At 44.1% G+C, this 17,247-nt stretch overlaps 2 protein-coding genes across 2 annotated transcripts in view; both read left to right on the top strand.

Annotated features, from left to right (window-relative positions):
• LOC141610949 (nuclear poly(A) polymerase 4-like) overlaps positions 1-17,247 on the top strand; it is a 125,009-nt gene that overhangs the window by 2,361 nt on the left and 105,401 nt on the right. The gene's annotated exons all lie outside the window — the stretch shown is intronic.
• LOC141610951 (uncharacterized) overlaps positions 1,831-17,247 on the top strand; it is a 33,674-nt gene continuing 18,257 nt past the window's right edge. The window contains exons 1-7 of the mRNA XM_074429271.1: positions 1,831-2,563; positions 3,036-3,091; positions 3,798-3,856; positions 3,941-4,012; positions 12,130-12,213; positions 12,602-12,709; positions 12,922-12,984. Coding sequence (XP_074285372.1) covers positions 2,496-2,563; positions 3,036-3,091; positions 3,798-3,856; positions 3,941-4,012; positions 12,130-12,213; positions 12,602-12,709; positions 12,922-12,984 — 510 coding nt within the window. The 5' untranslated portion in view covers positions 1,831-2,495. The remainder of the gene's footprint in view (positions 2,564-3,035; positions 3,092-3,797; positions 3,857-3,940; positions 4,013-12,129; positions 12,214-12,601; positions 12,710-12,921; positions 12,985-17,247) is intronic.

Genomic DNA, 17,247 nt, shown 5'->3' with positions numbered 1-17,247 from the left:
ATAAAAATATTTCACTTTTCTTATTTTTGTCAATCATTCGTAGTTCTTATTAATTGTGATTCCATTTTCTTTTTTTTACTTTTATTTTTCACCGTATATATTGTGTAAGTACGTGTCAATTTGATGTTGCTTATACATATTATTATTAAACTAATTACTATAATGATTAGGCCATTTGTCGGGTGGGTGAGTGTTGATTTATGGGACTCGAGGTCGAATCCTAATTTTCGTTTAGGTTGAATTGGGACAACTAAATTTGTGTTCATGACTTCATGTATATCAACATTTCAACATTAATTCGCCAAAATTTGGAATTTCATTGGAATATACTTTGTTATCTGTTCATGACGTTTTCTCAGATAAAAACAACATTTGCTAATTTTAACTAATAACACCTCATTAATCTTAGGAAAAATAAAAATAAATCAAATACTCTTGAAGATTTATAATCAATCATTAAGTTATAGGAATATTTCGATTTATGGTTATTCTATTTATCTTAATCAATTTACTTCGACATTGATCATTTACAAATGTTTCGGATGACAACGTTGGGTTTGGGATGGATTCAATAAGACTAATATCCAACTATGTGTTATCCGACGGTCCAATTCAACCAAATCCTATATGGATGAACCCCCTGAATTAGGATCACCTCCAAGTCCCTCGTAGAGTCACAACTCACAAGCCCAACGTTGTAAAGCTATTTCAAACAGGTTAATCGGGTATGGTCATTTTGAGTTTGAACACTCCGTGTCGGGTTGGATTAGGCCAGTCAATTCAGATTCGGGTCCACTATTATTAAGTTATTTGTGAATAAGAATTCAATTTGCAACAATAAACACTCGGGTCGAGTTATACTGAATCAGATCAATTTGGGTTTAAGTCAGGTTCAGGTGCCGAGTTGGGTTATTCGGGGCGATCATTTGGATCGGACAATTTTGTCAAGTCGACTTGCAACCCGATACAACCCATGATTAGCACTCCAAGCTCACTATGAAACGATCCGAACAAATAACGACATGACTTGAACTCGACTCGATCTGAAAGAGTCGATTAATCCGTTATGACCTGATCTCGTCATTTCAATATGATCTGTTTCAATCCAACTTGATTAGACCTAAAATTGACCCGATTAACATCTCTGTCTAATCACTAATTCTCACTTTACACTATCCGTCTAAAATTACAGACGAGTCAAATATCACACCACCTTCATAATAAGACAAACAACAAGTGAGATGTTATCATGTCTTATTATATACTCCCTCCATTCAACTCCACACTACCACTTTCTTTTTTCACGTTTGCCAACGCGTCTTTTACGCGCTAAATATCGTTAGCTACGTATTTGCGAAAAATACAAAAGTTAGAAATTTTTATTGTACTCGTAAAGACGAATAAAACAAGATCTCACATGAATATATTTTCACTTATGTATTGGGAGAAAATTGAAATTGAATGTTTAACTATGAATAGTGTACAAAATAGATAATGACAATGTGAAGTTGAATGGAGGGAGTAATAAATGATAACATATTTGAACCGTTTACACTTTAAACGAATATAGCCTGTTGGTCATGTTTGAGACGGGCACGAATTACATGTAAGTGATGTAAGCGGCTCCTATTTAGACCACGTCAACTCTAGCCTGTCTCTATCACATAGCCTCCCTCGTTATTTTCGCGCGTTTCTGCAAATTCAACTGTTTATACTCTATACTCCCTCCATTCAACTCCACTTTACAAGTATTCTATTTCCGTCCATTCAACTCCACTTTACATGTTTCCTTATTTGGACATGTAAAAGACTTTTCTATCCTTATAGAAAATCTATATTTACAAAAAATGTCATTCATACCCCACACAAATCCACCATAAAACTCACCTTTATATTTTTTTAATATCTTTAACCCCACCATTCCCTTTCCCTATGTACTTTTAATAGTTTTTTTAATCCGTTTCTTAATACCGCGCAAAAAGCAATGTTGCAAAGTGGAGTTGAATGGAGGGAGTATAAAGTATAAACACTCTCATCATCATCATCATCATCAGTCTCATATGCAAGTTTTCAACCTTCAAAAAAATGACAGCATTTACTATCCTTCGCCGTTCACAATCTTCCCTTCTTCGTAATTCCCCCAAATTCAACCTTATTCTCCCCTCACTAAACCCTAATTTTTCCCGCCATTTCATTCAGATGATTCAATTACCCCTAATTCATCACCCGAATCGCCTTCCAACGACATCGATAGGGTATCCGAACAGAATTCCTCACCCCAAGAACCGATTTCTGAACCTAGTGTTAGGGTTTGTTCAATTAAACCTGTAACTAGTGATGGTAAAGTGGCCGTGGGTGTGGATAATCGGGCCACGTTGTGGTCGGATTTGGTGAAGAGTTTTTTACCGTTTTCGGTGTCGGAAAATGAGGGCGGTAAATTTAATCGGAGTGTTAATGAGTCTGAGGTTTCTGATAAAGTGATCAAAAGTTCGTGGATGCCTGACCAAATGGTTGGCCAAGATGTGAATCCAGGGATTAATCATTCTGAAAAGCGTATTCGATTGTAAGTTTTACTCCCTCCGTCCCGGTCATTTGTTGTCCTTTTCCATTTTGGGTGTCTTAGTCATTTGTTGTCCTTTCTATTTTAAGAATGAACTTGATGAGTAATTTTATCATTCTCATTCAATTTGTTCCACTTGTCATTTAGTTATTGGCCTTTTCCTCATTCCTTGGTCTTTGTGCCAAAACGAAAGGACAACAATTGACCGGGACGGAGGGAGTAGTTCAAGTCGGATTTTATAAATTCAGTTCAGTTCAAATAGTTTCAGTCCAGAAGAATTGAGAAGATCATATTTTTTTTTTTTTAAGTTTATTCAAAATATGAAATTTGTTTGTTAATTTTGTGTTTGATTTGATTAGGTGTTGTTAGGCCGCGATTCAATTATCGCGGTTTTTTGGTACATTACTGCATTGCTAGCAGCCTAATTAGTTTGCTTAATGCTGAGAATGAGGGCCGAAATTTGACTGTTTTTCAGGCCTGGCTTGGTAGGAGCAGAAGTTAATACGGTGCTTGGTGGTGGTGTTGTGCCAGGTATAAATCGAGTTTCCAATTTTGCTATGTTGCATCATATGTATCGTTGACTGTTATTCCGTACTAATGTTGTATTCTAGCATGATATACTCACGGGGTGAAGAAAGTTTGAGCCATTGACAATGCTGTAATACCTGAATGAAGGGGGATTTAGAGGTCTTTGAATTTTAGTTCATTTCTACTCGCGATAGTGGTACTTTAGTGCCTAAATAGTTGGCTCTTGTTTCCGAGTATAAGTACTTTTCTGGTTGTTTTCATTGTCCTACATATTCTCTGCAATTTAATTAATTGAATGTGGAGTTCTTGTTAATGATTAAGATTATGTCTTGCAAAGATAGAAATTATGTTCGCACTACAAGAATTAATGCTTCGGGCGACTTGACTAAAACGTTTATCAAAGTAAGGAGTATAGACATAAGAATGCTCATGCTACTTGCTTATTAAAGTATCACTGTGAGGCGAAGGAGTAGTGCAATTATCGTCATCCCCATTAATCACTTGACTAAAATTGTTTGCTCATGTCTCGTTTTTCCTTTCCTAGAGAAATCTTGAATTATCCTAAAGATTTTCACATGACATTTACATTGCTATATCTTTATTTCTCTCGCTTTCTACGAGCTTTACATTAATTTGCAGTTACCCAAGAAGAGCGTGCTCAGAATGTAGTACACACTCTTGTAACAAAATTTCTTTTTGGTTGTTATAGGTTCTATGATTTTCGTTGGTGGGAATCCTGGTGTGGGCAAGAGTACATTGGCATTACAAGTAATTTCACGTTTTATCAAATTAAACCTGCTTAAGTAGTCTCTCTAGATACATTTCACTAACGTGTTGTGCTTCAAAATGAAGATGGCTGCACTTATAGCGGAAAGCTGTGACGTTGGAGGATCAGGGCCTGTGTCCTACATATGTGGCGAAGAGGTTAGTGCAGTAGAAGCAACTTTACCTTTCACTATTATATTGCTGTAAATGCTGCGAAAGTTTAGCACCTACTATGTTGGTGGGCAAGAATATATCACTCGTCTTGGGAAAAGACATAATGCTAAAGTAATGTTTGTTTACAAAGGAGTAAGGGATATTCATGGCATTAAACCTCGGTTTCAATCGTGATTTTAGAATCGATAGCCATGCTTTCATTTCAATCATGCATGAAGTCACGGTAACCTTCTAGACTTTTAAAACAGTCGAGATGCGGTATTATAGCTCGGATTTGTTACCATGGAAATATAACCTTTTCAGGAGTCGTGAAGGTGTTTTGGATGTTAGAAAATTAATACCACAGTAACAGATTTAAATGAACTAAGAAATTTTGTTTACCTTTAGAACAGAAGCTGTCAACCTGTGGCAGGAGGAATAAGCAAGTGCGGCATTAGTCCAAACGCCCTGGTGCACCTTAAGTATGCCTTATCAACAAGGCGTCGCGAGGCACACTACTATGCAATTATATATTATTTCTCACTTTTAGTATACCCTTCTCTTGGGCAGATTATCCCTAGTGCTCACTCCCTTGCATATTAACCCTCTTGAAAATATTCAGACAAGCAAATATTGCACAGATCTTGAAAATAGTAATTTGTTTAAAAGAACGATGCATCTCGTGTCACAGAGGTGCGTGCTTTCGCTTCACGTCTTTTAAACTACGGGCAGAATATACACTGTCCAATTTTGGGCAACTGACTGTAGACTTGGGCATTTGATAGGGAAGCTTGGGGATTTCTGGATCATGTCCTGGTTACTGTAAGTTGATAAACCATTCAAGAAGCTAAACAATCTATTATAATTTATAGCAATGAGAAACTGCTTACAAACTTTTTTAACTCATTTTAAGAATGAACACATTGTCAGGCGAAATGAAAACCCGCAACACCCAATCTACTTTGTCAGCCATACACTGTTGCCTGTACATATCAGTTACCTCGGCCACGGTCAGCGCCGTGATCATCAGGGAAGAAGACAAACAGCAACACCCAATCTACTTTGTCAGCCATACACTGTTGCCGGCCGAGAGGAATTACCCGCTAATTGAAAAAGCAGCTTTCGCCGTCGTCGTTGCCGCAAGGAAGTTAAAACCCTACTTCGACGCACACCCCGTGACGGTCCTGACCGACCAACCATTGGAGAAAGCTTTGGAGAAATTCGAACAATCCGGTAGGCTTATCAAATGGGCAGTGGAACTCTCTGGTTTCGGCATTCAGTACAAACCAAGGCCCTCGATAAAGGGACAAGCACTTGCAGATTTCCTGGCCGAATGCACATATCAAGAAGAACCAAACCCAGGTGTATGGGAGGTTTAAACCGACGGCTCCTCCACGACGAACAGCTCGGGAGCCGGCATCCTTATCATCAGCCCAAACGGAGACGAGTTTGAGTACGCCTTGAAATTTACCTTCTCGGCCTCGAACAACGAGTCCGAATACGAAGCGGTGATAACCGGAGTCGAGATGGCCGAGCCACGGAGGCGCGAACACATTGTGTTGAAGACAGACTCACTTTTGGTTACTAACCAAATCAGAGGAGAGTTTGAGGCTCGGGATGACGGGATGGTAAGATACCTGGAAAGGGTAAAAGCTGACATAGCAAAATTGAAATCTTTCCAAATCCAATGTGTCCCCAGGTCCGAGAACAACCGAGCCGACGCTCTCTCAAAACTTGCCACCAACCGTCAAGAACGTCGGCAACCGTCTTTGGTAGACATCAGGAATGCGAAGAGCATCACTGAGACCATCGGCATGGTGGGGAACGTGGAAGCCGAGACGACATGGATGACTCCGATAATGAAATACAAACTCACAAGTGAGTTGCCGGATAACCGCAATCTCTCGGCTAAGCTCAAAAGGATCGCCGCCAGGTACTTGGTATTCGAAGGGGAACTATACAGAAGGTCCGTAATAAGACCACTCTTGAAATGTGTCGGTCCGACCGACGCAGAACTAATACTGACAGAGATTCACGAGGGCATATGCGGACACCACATGGGGGCAAGAACACTAGCCCACAAAGCTCTCCGAGCCGGCTACTTCGCCCACCATGCTTCAAGACTCCGAACGAAGACCAAGAGGTGCACGAACCGCGGATGCATGCCCCGGTGATACATGCTCCTTCCCGAGACCTACAACCGGTGCTTAGCCCCCTTCCTTTCGCACGATGTGGGGATGGATATGCTAGGGCCGTTCCCAACGACCTCCGGAGGAAGGAAGTTCTTGATCGTCGCCGTTGATTACTTCACCAAATGGGTTGAAGGCGTAGCGATCTGGCGAAGACCACAGCGGTCGTCAGAAAGGTAATCTGGGAGAATGTTATAACCCGTTTTGGATTGCCCCAAGTCATGGTATTTGACCACGGCCGAGAATTTTGGAGTGACCTGGTAATGAACTGGTTAGAAGAGCTTGGCATCAAGTATGCGTACTCCTCCGTCTGCCACCCACAGAGCAACGGACAGGCGGAGGCAGCCAATAAGACAATCCTCAACGGTTTGAAGAAGACAGTGGAAGACCTTAAAGGAAGATGGGCGATGAGCTACCGGCGTCCCCGTGGTCCCTACGGACCACCGAGAAAGAAGCAACGGGGTACACTCCTTTCCACTTAGTCTACGGATCCGGCGAGTCCTACCAATTGAAGCGACGGTGCCAACATTCAGAACGGCTACCTTTAACCCGGTCGAAAATGAGGAAGGCCTTAAAGCCTCCCTGGATCTAGTCGAAGAAAGCCGAGATACAAAGACGCCTCAACTTGCGATACCAAAACCGGATGAGAAGAGCCTACAAATGAAGAGTCCACAAGAGGGACTTAAAAGTAGGAGATCTAGTCCTAAGAAAGTCGGCCGCCACCAACAAAGGAAATATTCATGGTAAACTAACGGCCAACTGGGAGGGTCCCTACAAGGTGGTTGAAGAAATGAGGCCGGTTACATACCGGCTGACAGACATGGAGGGTGTGCCTTTGATGAGCCATTGGAACACCGACAACTTAAGAAAGTACTTTGTATAGCGGCGGAGGTGTCGAAACCCAATGTGGACACCCCAACGCGTGATCTTAAATGAAGAAACAACCAAGTTTTCCATCCAAGTGCTTGTCCCCTCCATAATCGCCACCCAAAGAGAAGAATTGCTATCGAGCCATAACCCCAGTTACCTCGGCAATTGGCCGAGAGCGACGGGGACACAATGACCGGTACGCTAGAAGAATTGCTATCGAGCCATAACCCCGCCTCCTCGGCAATTGGCCGAGAGCGACGGGGACACAATGACCGTTACGCTAGAAGAATTGCTATCGAGCCATAACCCCGATTACCTCGGCAATTGGCCGAGAGCGACGGGGATACAATGACCCGTACGCTAGAAGAATTGCTATCGAGCCATAACCCCGATTACCTCGGCAATTGGCCGAGAGCGACGGGGACACAATGACCGGTACGCTAGAAGAATTGCTATCGAGCCATAACCCCAGTTACCTCGGCAATTGGCCGAGAGCGACGGGGACACAATGACCGGTACGCTAGAAGAATCGCTGTCGAGCCATAACCCCAGTCACCTCGGCAATTGGCCAAGAGCGACGGGGACACATCGGTCGATACGTCGGAGACGTCACACCGTTGAGATATACCTTCAGACTGCCTCGGCCATACCAAAGGTAAAAACGAAGGCACTCAATTAATAACGCAAGAGGACAAACAAAGGATTGTGATCAAAGCCTCGGCCAAGCCAAAGGCCAATGGGACAAACTTTGCTAAAAATAACTGAAAGAAGAATACAGACGACGGCCGTCCCCATAGGGGTAAGCCTAAACACAACCTACCACGAAAGTTGTTTTGTTTTTTTTTTTACAAACAAGGGAAAGAAAAGCAAAAGATTACAAGCATATCAATTGAAGCGCCAAAAGATGGCAGGGAGGAAAGGCTCAATAGTTGGCCCCCGAACAGCTAAAGCTATCCGAGACGCCAGGTGAGTCTGGTGACGACCGCCCGCCTCCCTATGCGCTCTTTGCCCCCATCGGTAGCGGCATCTTCGATGGCCGGCTCTGAAGAAGGCTCGACATTTTTAAGCGCCTTTAGCCTCTCAGCCTCCTTCACCTTTGCATCATAGGCCGCCTTGGCCTCAGCTATCTGAGCCGCCTTCGCCGCCTCCGCCTTCTCCGCAGCCGCTGCTTCCGCAGCATCAGCCATCTCATCCAGGAGCTGGTCATATTTATCCCACGGGAAGGAGCCGTCGGTGATGAGCCTTCTAATTGCCTCCTTGGCCGCCTCCTCGGCCTGGTCCCGGAATTGAACGCACATTTTAGGGAGGAGATCATCTTGAAGCATTTCAATATCCTTCTCTTTTTGAGCAAGGATAGCCTGCATATCCCTGAGCGCCTCCGCCTGGTTCTGGAACATATCCTTCCACTCGTCCCTCTTGGAAACCACGGCGTCGTAAGCGCCCTTATACCTTTCCTGCTCCTCCATCATCTTGGCCGTAGCGGCATCAGCCTCCTCAACTTTGGCCCTCTCGGCCTTCAGCAGCTTCTCAGCTTCCTCCACACGCTTCTCGGCAACAAGGAGATCCCGCTTAGCCTTCCCGGCTTCCCCCCTCGCAGCAGAGAGATCAAGCTTGAGCTTTGCGATCAGTGGCCCAGATTGGGCCGTGGCCTTTTCCTGCTCCATGATGAGGGAGCCGGTTAGACGGGTATACCTCGCCAACCTCTTATATATTTTCTCACCCTCCGCCACGAGCTCGGTGGGAGAAATCTTCTGAGCGGAGGAGTCAACGGTGATATTTCTATCACCCGCCTTCTCAATAGCCTTCTCAGGCTGCTTCCCTGATTGCCGTTCAGTTAGAACGCCGGCTGCCGATGATGGATCTACAAAAAATTTACACAGGGCATCCATGTCACCATGCATTGACACATCAGAAAGTCTGTCATCAGGAACGTCCAACGAACCGGCTAAATCCGAACCACAAGTTAGATCCGTACCAGTTTGGACTCTCTTATTTGGAGGGCTGGTGGAGGCAGGTTTCTCCCGGCAACGTTGGAAGCAGACGGTGGATCTTTCCTCTTCTTCGGAGAAGGGACTTTAGCAACGGCCACCTCCCCCTCAGTAATATTGACGACCTCCACATGGTCCTTTTGGGCCACCGGGGTCGAAGAGGGAGTTGGCATTGATACCGCCGCCGACTTGGACGCTGCCTTCTTTGATCTCCTCGGCACGCCTCCGAGAACCCGTGCATGGGCCGTTTCCTGATCCAACCCCCTCGTCTGCTTTTCCATGATTTCGTTGGGGGCTAGCCTGCGATCACGCAACTCAGCCGTAGGACGCCGCTGGACAACCTTCCCGTCCTTATCAAGCCCTAGCCTCTTCAAGTCCTTCTCAGACAGATCCCGCCCAAACCGATCTGCAAGAAATCAAACAAGAGTTACATAAAGGAAGTTAAACAAGGCTCTGAAAAAGGAGCATAACAAGCAAAGGTGGGCCTCACACCGACCCCACTCACCCCAGTTGAGGGCCGGTATGAGGCCGACGCGGCATAGCAGCTCATCCTGGAGAATAATCTGAGTCGGGGGCAGCCATCCCTCCTCAGCATCAAACAGCCGCATTGCCCGCTTCTCGTCCGCATGAAGAGCGACAAACGAAGCGTCCATCTTGACCTTGTTACCCCGGGAGATGTGTTTCTCATACTCTTCCCGGGTCTCACACCGTAAGTAAACGGGGCTCTGGAAAGACCGAGGCAATGGGTAGTCCTCCGGCACTTGGACGTACACCCATCGCCCTTGCCAGTCTTTGCAAGAAGTAAGTTTGTTCACGGAGACATAGCCTGCTCCGTCATACGCTATACCACCCCACTTTGCCGGATTTTGACGGCCGAAGACTATGTAGGCGGCGGAATAAGTTAACCGTTGGGATCTCCCCCCTAAAGAGACAGAGCCACACAAAGTCGACTATCGTCCTCATGGCCAACGGATGCAGTTGGGCTACGGCAACGTTCATAGCCTTGATGATGGCCATGACGTGTTCATTCAAAGGAAACCGAGCCCATACTCCGGATACCTGCCTAATATGCACGCCGATATGACCGGGGAGGGCGATCGCCGACCCTCCTCGGGGATAACAATTTTATACCCCTCACCGAAGGAGAAATGACCTCCGAAAAGAGTCTCTCCGGGCGCTTGCGAATTTATTTGTAAATGCACGGTCGAGGCCAGTCGTGCAGGCCTCACCATGATCCGGGATAATCGTCCTCCCACCATCAACGGGAGCCCTCTCATCATCATCATTAACAACATCAGCATCATCCTCATCCTCCAACTCCTCCAGGAGGGACAGATCAACTACGGGAGGAGGAGACCTAGGGCCCCCAAACCTTAGCGGAATGGCCTCTAGTATCCCCTCCTCGTCAAAACGCGACGGGAACCCCGGCGCGAGAAGTACTAGTCCGGCGTCAACGAAGACATGTTCACAAAGAATTACTAACGAAATAAGAGGTGAGAATTTGTTTGATTACCTTGAAGAAATACACTCGCCGGATCAAAAACCCTGAAGATTAGAAGAAATGGAAGCCCTTGAAAGTTTAGAGAGAAGAAGATCTTGGAGAAAATTTGAGAAAATGAATTTGGTGGCCAAAATCACAGAGTAACTGCCCTATTTATAGGGAAAAGCCCACAAAGAAGGACCAATCAGGGCACAGCCCATGAAGCGTCAACCAATTAGCGAACAGACACGTGTCAGACATGCAACCACGGAATGTCAATCGTTGCAACAGTTAAATGTCCATCAATGCTACAGTTACCAAGCGTATTCAACACGCCCATTCACATCTCTTCGCCTGTTCATCTCCCCTCAACAAATTCCTAGGTACCTGCTCTCCGCCGGCCACATGATCGACCAAGCCGGAAGCATCGGCCGGGGCAATCAAAAATAACCGCACTCTCGGCCCGGTCTCGGCCAACATCACATTCTTTCCCACATCGGATACCCTTTACGCATCCATGTGGAGGGGGGATATGGTACGGCCTAACAAGAACCACGCCGATGCTTCAGAAGAAGCCGATACCAGAAATTTTGCAAAAATACTTACGCAGAATATACGCTCAACATACATCGGAGCCCATACCACGGCATAGACTACGCTGGGGGCAAATTGATGGGGCATATTCTGCACCGCTGACCAAGTCAACATATCAAGCAAGGTCAAGGGTATCCACAGCAAAGTCAACGACTTAGACAGTCTAGCCGATGCATCCCATCGGCCTGTCACCTGGGTCTCGGCCAGACAACTAGCCAGCCGGGACACATATCCGCGTACTCATATCCAAGACCCCTCGGTCGGCCTGCCATGGGTCCATCGGCCGAGGGTGAAACGGTCTTTTCACCTGCTAGCCACTTGGCCACTTGGCCACTACGTGACAAAAGGTAAAAGTCTATAAATACTCCTCAACCTTCATTGAGGAAAAGATCCAAAAAATTAACCTAATAACCACTATTCATCTGGTAATATCTTCCCTATCTCTCTACAATATACTCTTAGCCAAGTTACAACAACTTCTCTCTAAGTTTACTGACTTGAGCGTCGGAGTGAGTACGCTCGGCCAAAGCCGAGCCCTCAGTTTGTTCATCGTTTCAGGAGACCGCAAGGAGGATTCAAGCAAGGACATCGTTCTACGAGCTACGAGTGGTAACAAATATCTGCTCTGGAATTACACCCGGAACATTAAGAATGAACACATTGTCAGGCGAAATGAAAACCCACTCCAGGGACCTAAAAGTGTTCAAGATAGTTAGCAACTCAAGTCCTCCTGCATAGAGAGAAAATTCTTGAGCATATACGAGTGAGAACTTAATTACCCGTCCAACTTGTTTAAACATATCAAGTATTGCTGTTCTTTACAAATACTTTACACATGAATTACGATATGTTCTATATGATAACCTTTCATTTTTGGTTTCCACCTTTTGACAGCATCTCTAACTTTGGATTTATAAATGACTCTGTGAAACCTTCTTTGTTTTGATTGCTTGAAGTCCTGAACCATCAATGACAAGATGGCAATTTTTGTTCTGTCTCTAGAATGTTCAGCAAATCAGAGATAGAGCAGATCGTCTGAGCATCAATACGAAGGACCTTTTTCTTTACCGAAGCACTGATGTTGAGGTTGGTTAGAGATTTTTGTTATCTGTACTTATGCTTATGTCTCAACTGTTACCTTGGGACTTCCTTTTACTCGAGCAGTAAGTTTGCTGCATTAACATGCCTTTTTTCCATGGATGTTTTAATTGTCAAGTTCTTTTAACAGTTTGCTATAAGTTATCAGGTCATTTCTTTTCCCCAAAAATAGAGATGTTCATACTCTTTGCATGCTTCGAAGTTAACAAAAAGTCCCATGTCCGCGTAATTTGTTACACTTACTGTTTTTCGTATCAGCTGTTTTATTGATGGCAATATTGGTATACGGAATTGCTTGAAACACAGGCTCAGTGGGTTTATGTTATATCCCCTGGTCCACAGTTGAAAAGCCTGAGATATTCCTCTTTTAACGCAGGATGTTTTAGAAAAGATGCGGCTTCTTTCCCCGCGTGCTGTGGTGGTTGATTCCATTCAAACTATGTATCTGAAGGGAGTGATTGGAAAGTGTGGAGGGTTGGCGCAGGTATGTTTAGGAATCGAAACACTGGAAACATTGCTTAACTATCCTTATTTTCAGGTCTGACTTCATGACTATTTAAGTTGGGCCTCTTCTCCTTCCTACTCCTACCTTATTCTTAATGTCCTGAATAGTGACGTTTCTCTAAGTATAATAACAATGAATATGTTGGTTTGAACACTAAAACATGGCTTCATCTTACTTGTGTCCTGTTGCAGCTGAAGGAATGTACAATTGAATTGCTTCATTTTGCAAAGCAGACAAATATCCCTGTTATATCGGTAAGAATGGGTTATGATAGTGTCACATTGTTTTCTGCCTTATATGCTTTATTGATTATCTAGTAGGACGCCAAATATATTTCCATATGAATCATTTTTGTAAGCCCATTGCTGGCAAAAAAAAAAAAATAATAAAAAAATAAGGGATATGCTAAATCCCGCACACAATATTACTAAATCCTACACATTTTTCCGTCTAATTCCGAGTTTGCCCCTTTCATTTCTTACCTACTAAAAACCCTAACAGAGAGTGCCATGCCATCTCAAGGCTGAAACTTGAATTTACAAAGGACGCCGTCCCTCCAGCCGCCCCACCAGACAACCGGCGACAGCAAAGGAGGAAGGTCGGCGGCGACGGCAAAAGGGTTGGGTCGGCGACGGTGAACAGTTGGGTTAACAGTGTCGGTAAGGGATTGGGTCGACGGCGTTCACGGGTTATGAGCGGGATGAATTGACGGCGTTCGTGGTTAATGAGCGGCGAAGAGGTTGAATTGACGGCGTCATGGAGTCGATGGCGCGGGGTTGAAGATGATCGGCGCTATGGGATGGGGAAGGGGAGGGTGGGCAAGGGTTGTCGGGGCTGCTGGAATAGTAGGGATTTGGGGATTTTTTTATTTTTTGTTTTTTTAAAGTGAAGGGTAGTATTGGAAAAAGAATGTAAAATGTGTAGGAAGTAGTAAATTAGCGTGTTGGATTTAGCAAATACGAAAAATAAATCTGCACAAAGAGGACCAGGAGCTTTTCAAACTAGGATTGTCATTTTTTGAAATAGAAGAATAATTTCATTAATAGAGCGCCATACGACACTTACAAGGGATAACTATAATTGAAAACGAATCTATTAGAAACCAAAGAAAAATAAATTTCTTGTAAACTAGGGATCTCAAACCATGATCCATTAATTTTCCGCCTCGTATCGCTATCTTCATGCAGCTTTTGATGAGGGGATCCTTCGTATGATAAATTGTAAAAGGAAAAATACCTCTTACTAGTTCCATAGATCGTTGACAAATAACTTGTATCCGTTGAAGTAATGTGCGACGAACCACCAACAAATTACTCTTGTCTATATTTTGATTGAAACTAAATCCAGGATTAACTGGAAAAACCCCGAAATAAAGGACAGAAAAAACTGAAAAACGATTCTCCCAAAAAGAGAGACTTTTATTGATCAGATGACAAATACGCATTGCTATTAATTGAAAGATGAAACAGTTTTGGGGCTTACCATCGATTAATTATCGATGGGAGCCCCAAAATTGATGGATGGAAGCTAGGGTTTTTTCAGAGAGGAGGAGAGAATTGTTCTCTAGTAACTAGGATTGTCTTTTTGGTCATGCATTACACTGCAGTCTGCTTCGTAGATGGCATATAGTGGTCCTGTCTTTTAATTAACATATCCTCTAAAAACCTGTTTCTTATGTTGCATCCAATTGTCGCATAGTCAGAAGGCACGGTCTCAGAGTCATACGAATGAGAAGTGTTAAGATTTAAGAAGCATACTAGAGGTACAACTTGGTTGTGAATTGTGATGATCATAATTGATTTATCAAACAATGAAGTTGCCACAAGTGCCATGTTTGGTATCCTACACAATTGTTCTATTATCAAACAAGTAAGCTGTCAAAAACACCATTGTCGGCGTCCCCAATGTAGAACAATTTGTTGAAACACCGCAAGCTGGCTGAATTGTACACCCACGTGGCACAAAAGTAGTCTTAGAATGTTTATGAATTGGTGTTTAAAATGTCGACTAATTTTGACTCCATTGCTTTGGGCTGTACCAAACTGATCGAATTTGAAGGCTGTAATACACGCTTTAGAGTTTAGACTGTTAGAGAATAATTAGTATAATTATTCTTGTAGATATTTTCTGTTACTAGTTTCTTTAGTCAAAGGTTGTATCTTATCTTCTCCCTATTTACTAGCTTAATACTAGGAAACTAACTCCCTAAACCTAGGCTATTAGATATCCTGTAAACAGTATATAATGTTGTACTCTCCTCATTGTTAAACACAATTCAATATATACAATTTCACATTCTCTACATGGTATCAGGAGAAAGGTTCGATCTCCATCTCCATCTCTAATTTTTTCTTTTTCCTCTACCAACGTGTTCCTCGACACAACTTCCTCATGTCGACACACACAATACCGAACGCTGATGAGCCCAACAAACCAATCGTGCTCGTCAACATTCATGCCGTCACCAAGTTTGATGGATCCAACTACCGGCAATGGCGCACTCAGTTTGAAGCGCTACTGCAAGGTTATGCTCTATCATCCTTCATTGATGGCACCCCCCCTCCACCAAAACTCCTTGAAGACAAAGATAAACAACCCACACCCAATCCGGCGTACCAAACTTGGTTCAGGCAAGACCGACTCTTATTCGGTGCTGTGGCAAGTACCCTCGCCTCCCCTATTAGTCCTATTCTAAATCGTTTAACCACCACCCAAGAAGCATGGGATGCTCTCGCATCATCCTATGCTCGTCCCTCCCGCGGCCATATTAAACAACTCCGTCACAAACTTAAACATATTACCAAAGGAACCTCCACCATTACTGAGTATATGAACAAGATTAAGGAAACTGTTGACGACCTAGCCTTACTCGGTACCATTCTCTCGCAGGAAGACATTACGGACCACATCATAGATGGCTTGCCCTCCTCCTATCAATCCGTCATTGATGCCGTCAATGCTCGCGATACCCCGATTAGTTTCTTTGAATTTCATGAGAAACTCATAAGTAAGGAACTCCTTCTCCAGCAAACCGAAGCCTCCCAAACCACTACCTTCCAACCCATGGCCCATGCTACCCATACCCGTTCTTCCGCTGCCTCTCACTCCCACAACCAACGTACCCCTGCTACCCCTGCCATCGACACTACCCCTAACCAAAACCCCAAAAATCCCTTTAAAGGAAAGTGTCAATGGTGCCATGTTCAAGGTCATACCTTGTCTTACTGCCCCATCTTCAAAGCTCTCTATCCGGATATCCGTGTTCCACCCTACCCTCGTACTCAGACCTCTCAACCATCCTCTGCCCAAGCCCACCCTACAACCCTTAACCCGCAACCTGTTCCATCCCCATGGCTTCTTGACAGTGGTGCCTCGCACCATGTCACTGCTGATCTTGCTAATCTCTCACTCCACTACCCCTATGATGGCACAGACGAGATAGTTATTGGTGATGGTTCGGGTCTACCAATATCGAACGCTGGTTCTGTCTCTCTTCCTTACTCCCCTAATTCCTCTTTTCATTTAAATAATGTTCTTCATGTTCCTCAAATGCATAAAAATATTATTTCCGTCTCTCAATTTTGCAACGACAATAATGTTTTTATTAACTTTACCTCTACATCTTTTGTTGTGAAGGCATGTGATACTGGTGCTCATTTATTTACCGGCTCCGGCAAAGATGGTGTCTACTATTGGCCAACGCAATCGTTTCCGCAAGCCCACACCGTGACTGTTCACCATGCCGATCTTCACCATCGTTTTGGGCATCCCCATTCATTAGTTTTTAATCAAATTGTTTCCGCATTGAATGTTAAACATTTATCTTTGAATAATAATTGCCATGCTTGTTCCATCTACAAAAGTCATAAATTGCCTTTTACTGCTTCTTCTCTGACCACTCAATTTCCGTTAGAGGTAGTTTTTAGCGATTTATGGACTTCACCCGTCCACTCGTTTGATGACTATAAATACTACATAATCTTCGTTGACCACTTTACAAAATTTACATGGTTATTTCCACTCAAAAAGAAATCGGACACTCATCGTATATTTCTCAATTTCAAAGCTTTCGTTGAAAAACAATTTTCCCGCCCCTTACTTACTCTTTACTCCGACAATGGAGGTGAGTTCGAAAAACTCAAACCTGACCTCGCCCAAAACGGAGTTCAACACCTCACCTCCCCCCCTCACACACCTGAACATAACGGTTTTGCGGAACGACGCCATCGCCATATAGTTGATACCGGTCTAGCACTCTTGTCACATGCCTCCATGCCCGTCCGCTATTGGTCTCTTGCCTTTCAAACTGCGGTTTACCTCATCAACCGCATGCCCACTTCTACCCTTGCTCAACAGTCTCCCTACTTCCACCTTTTTCATACCGCACCCAAGTACCATCACCTCCACAACTTCGGCAGTCTATGCTACCCCTGGCTCCGTCCTTACACCCATCATAAACTCGACCCTCGTTCAATCGCTTGTGTGTTTGTTGGGTACTCTCCTACTCAACACGCATA

Source organism: Silene latifolia, chromosome 11 (assembly GCF_048544455.1).
Source record: "Silene latifolia isolate original U9 population chromosome 11, ASM4854445v1, whole genome shotgun sequence".
Lineage (NCBI taxonomy): Eukaryota > Viridiplantae > Streptophyta > Magnoliopsida > Caryophyllales > Caryophyllaceae > Silene > Silene latifolia.
This window is presented reverse-complemented; position numbering and strand designations above follow the sequence as displayed.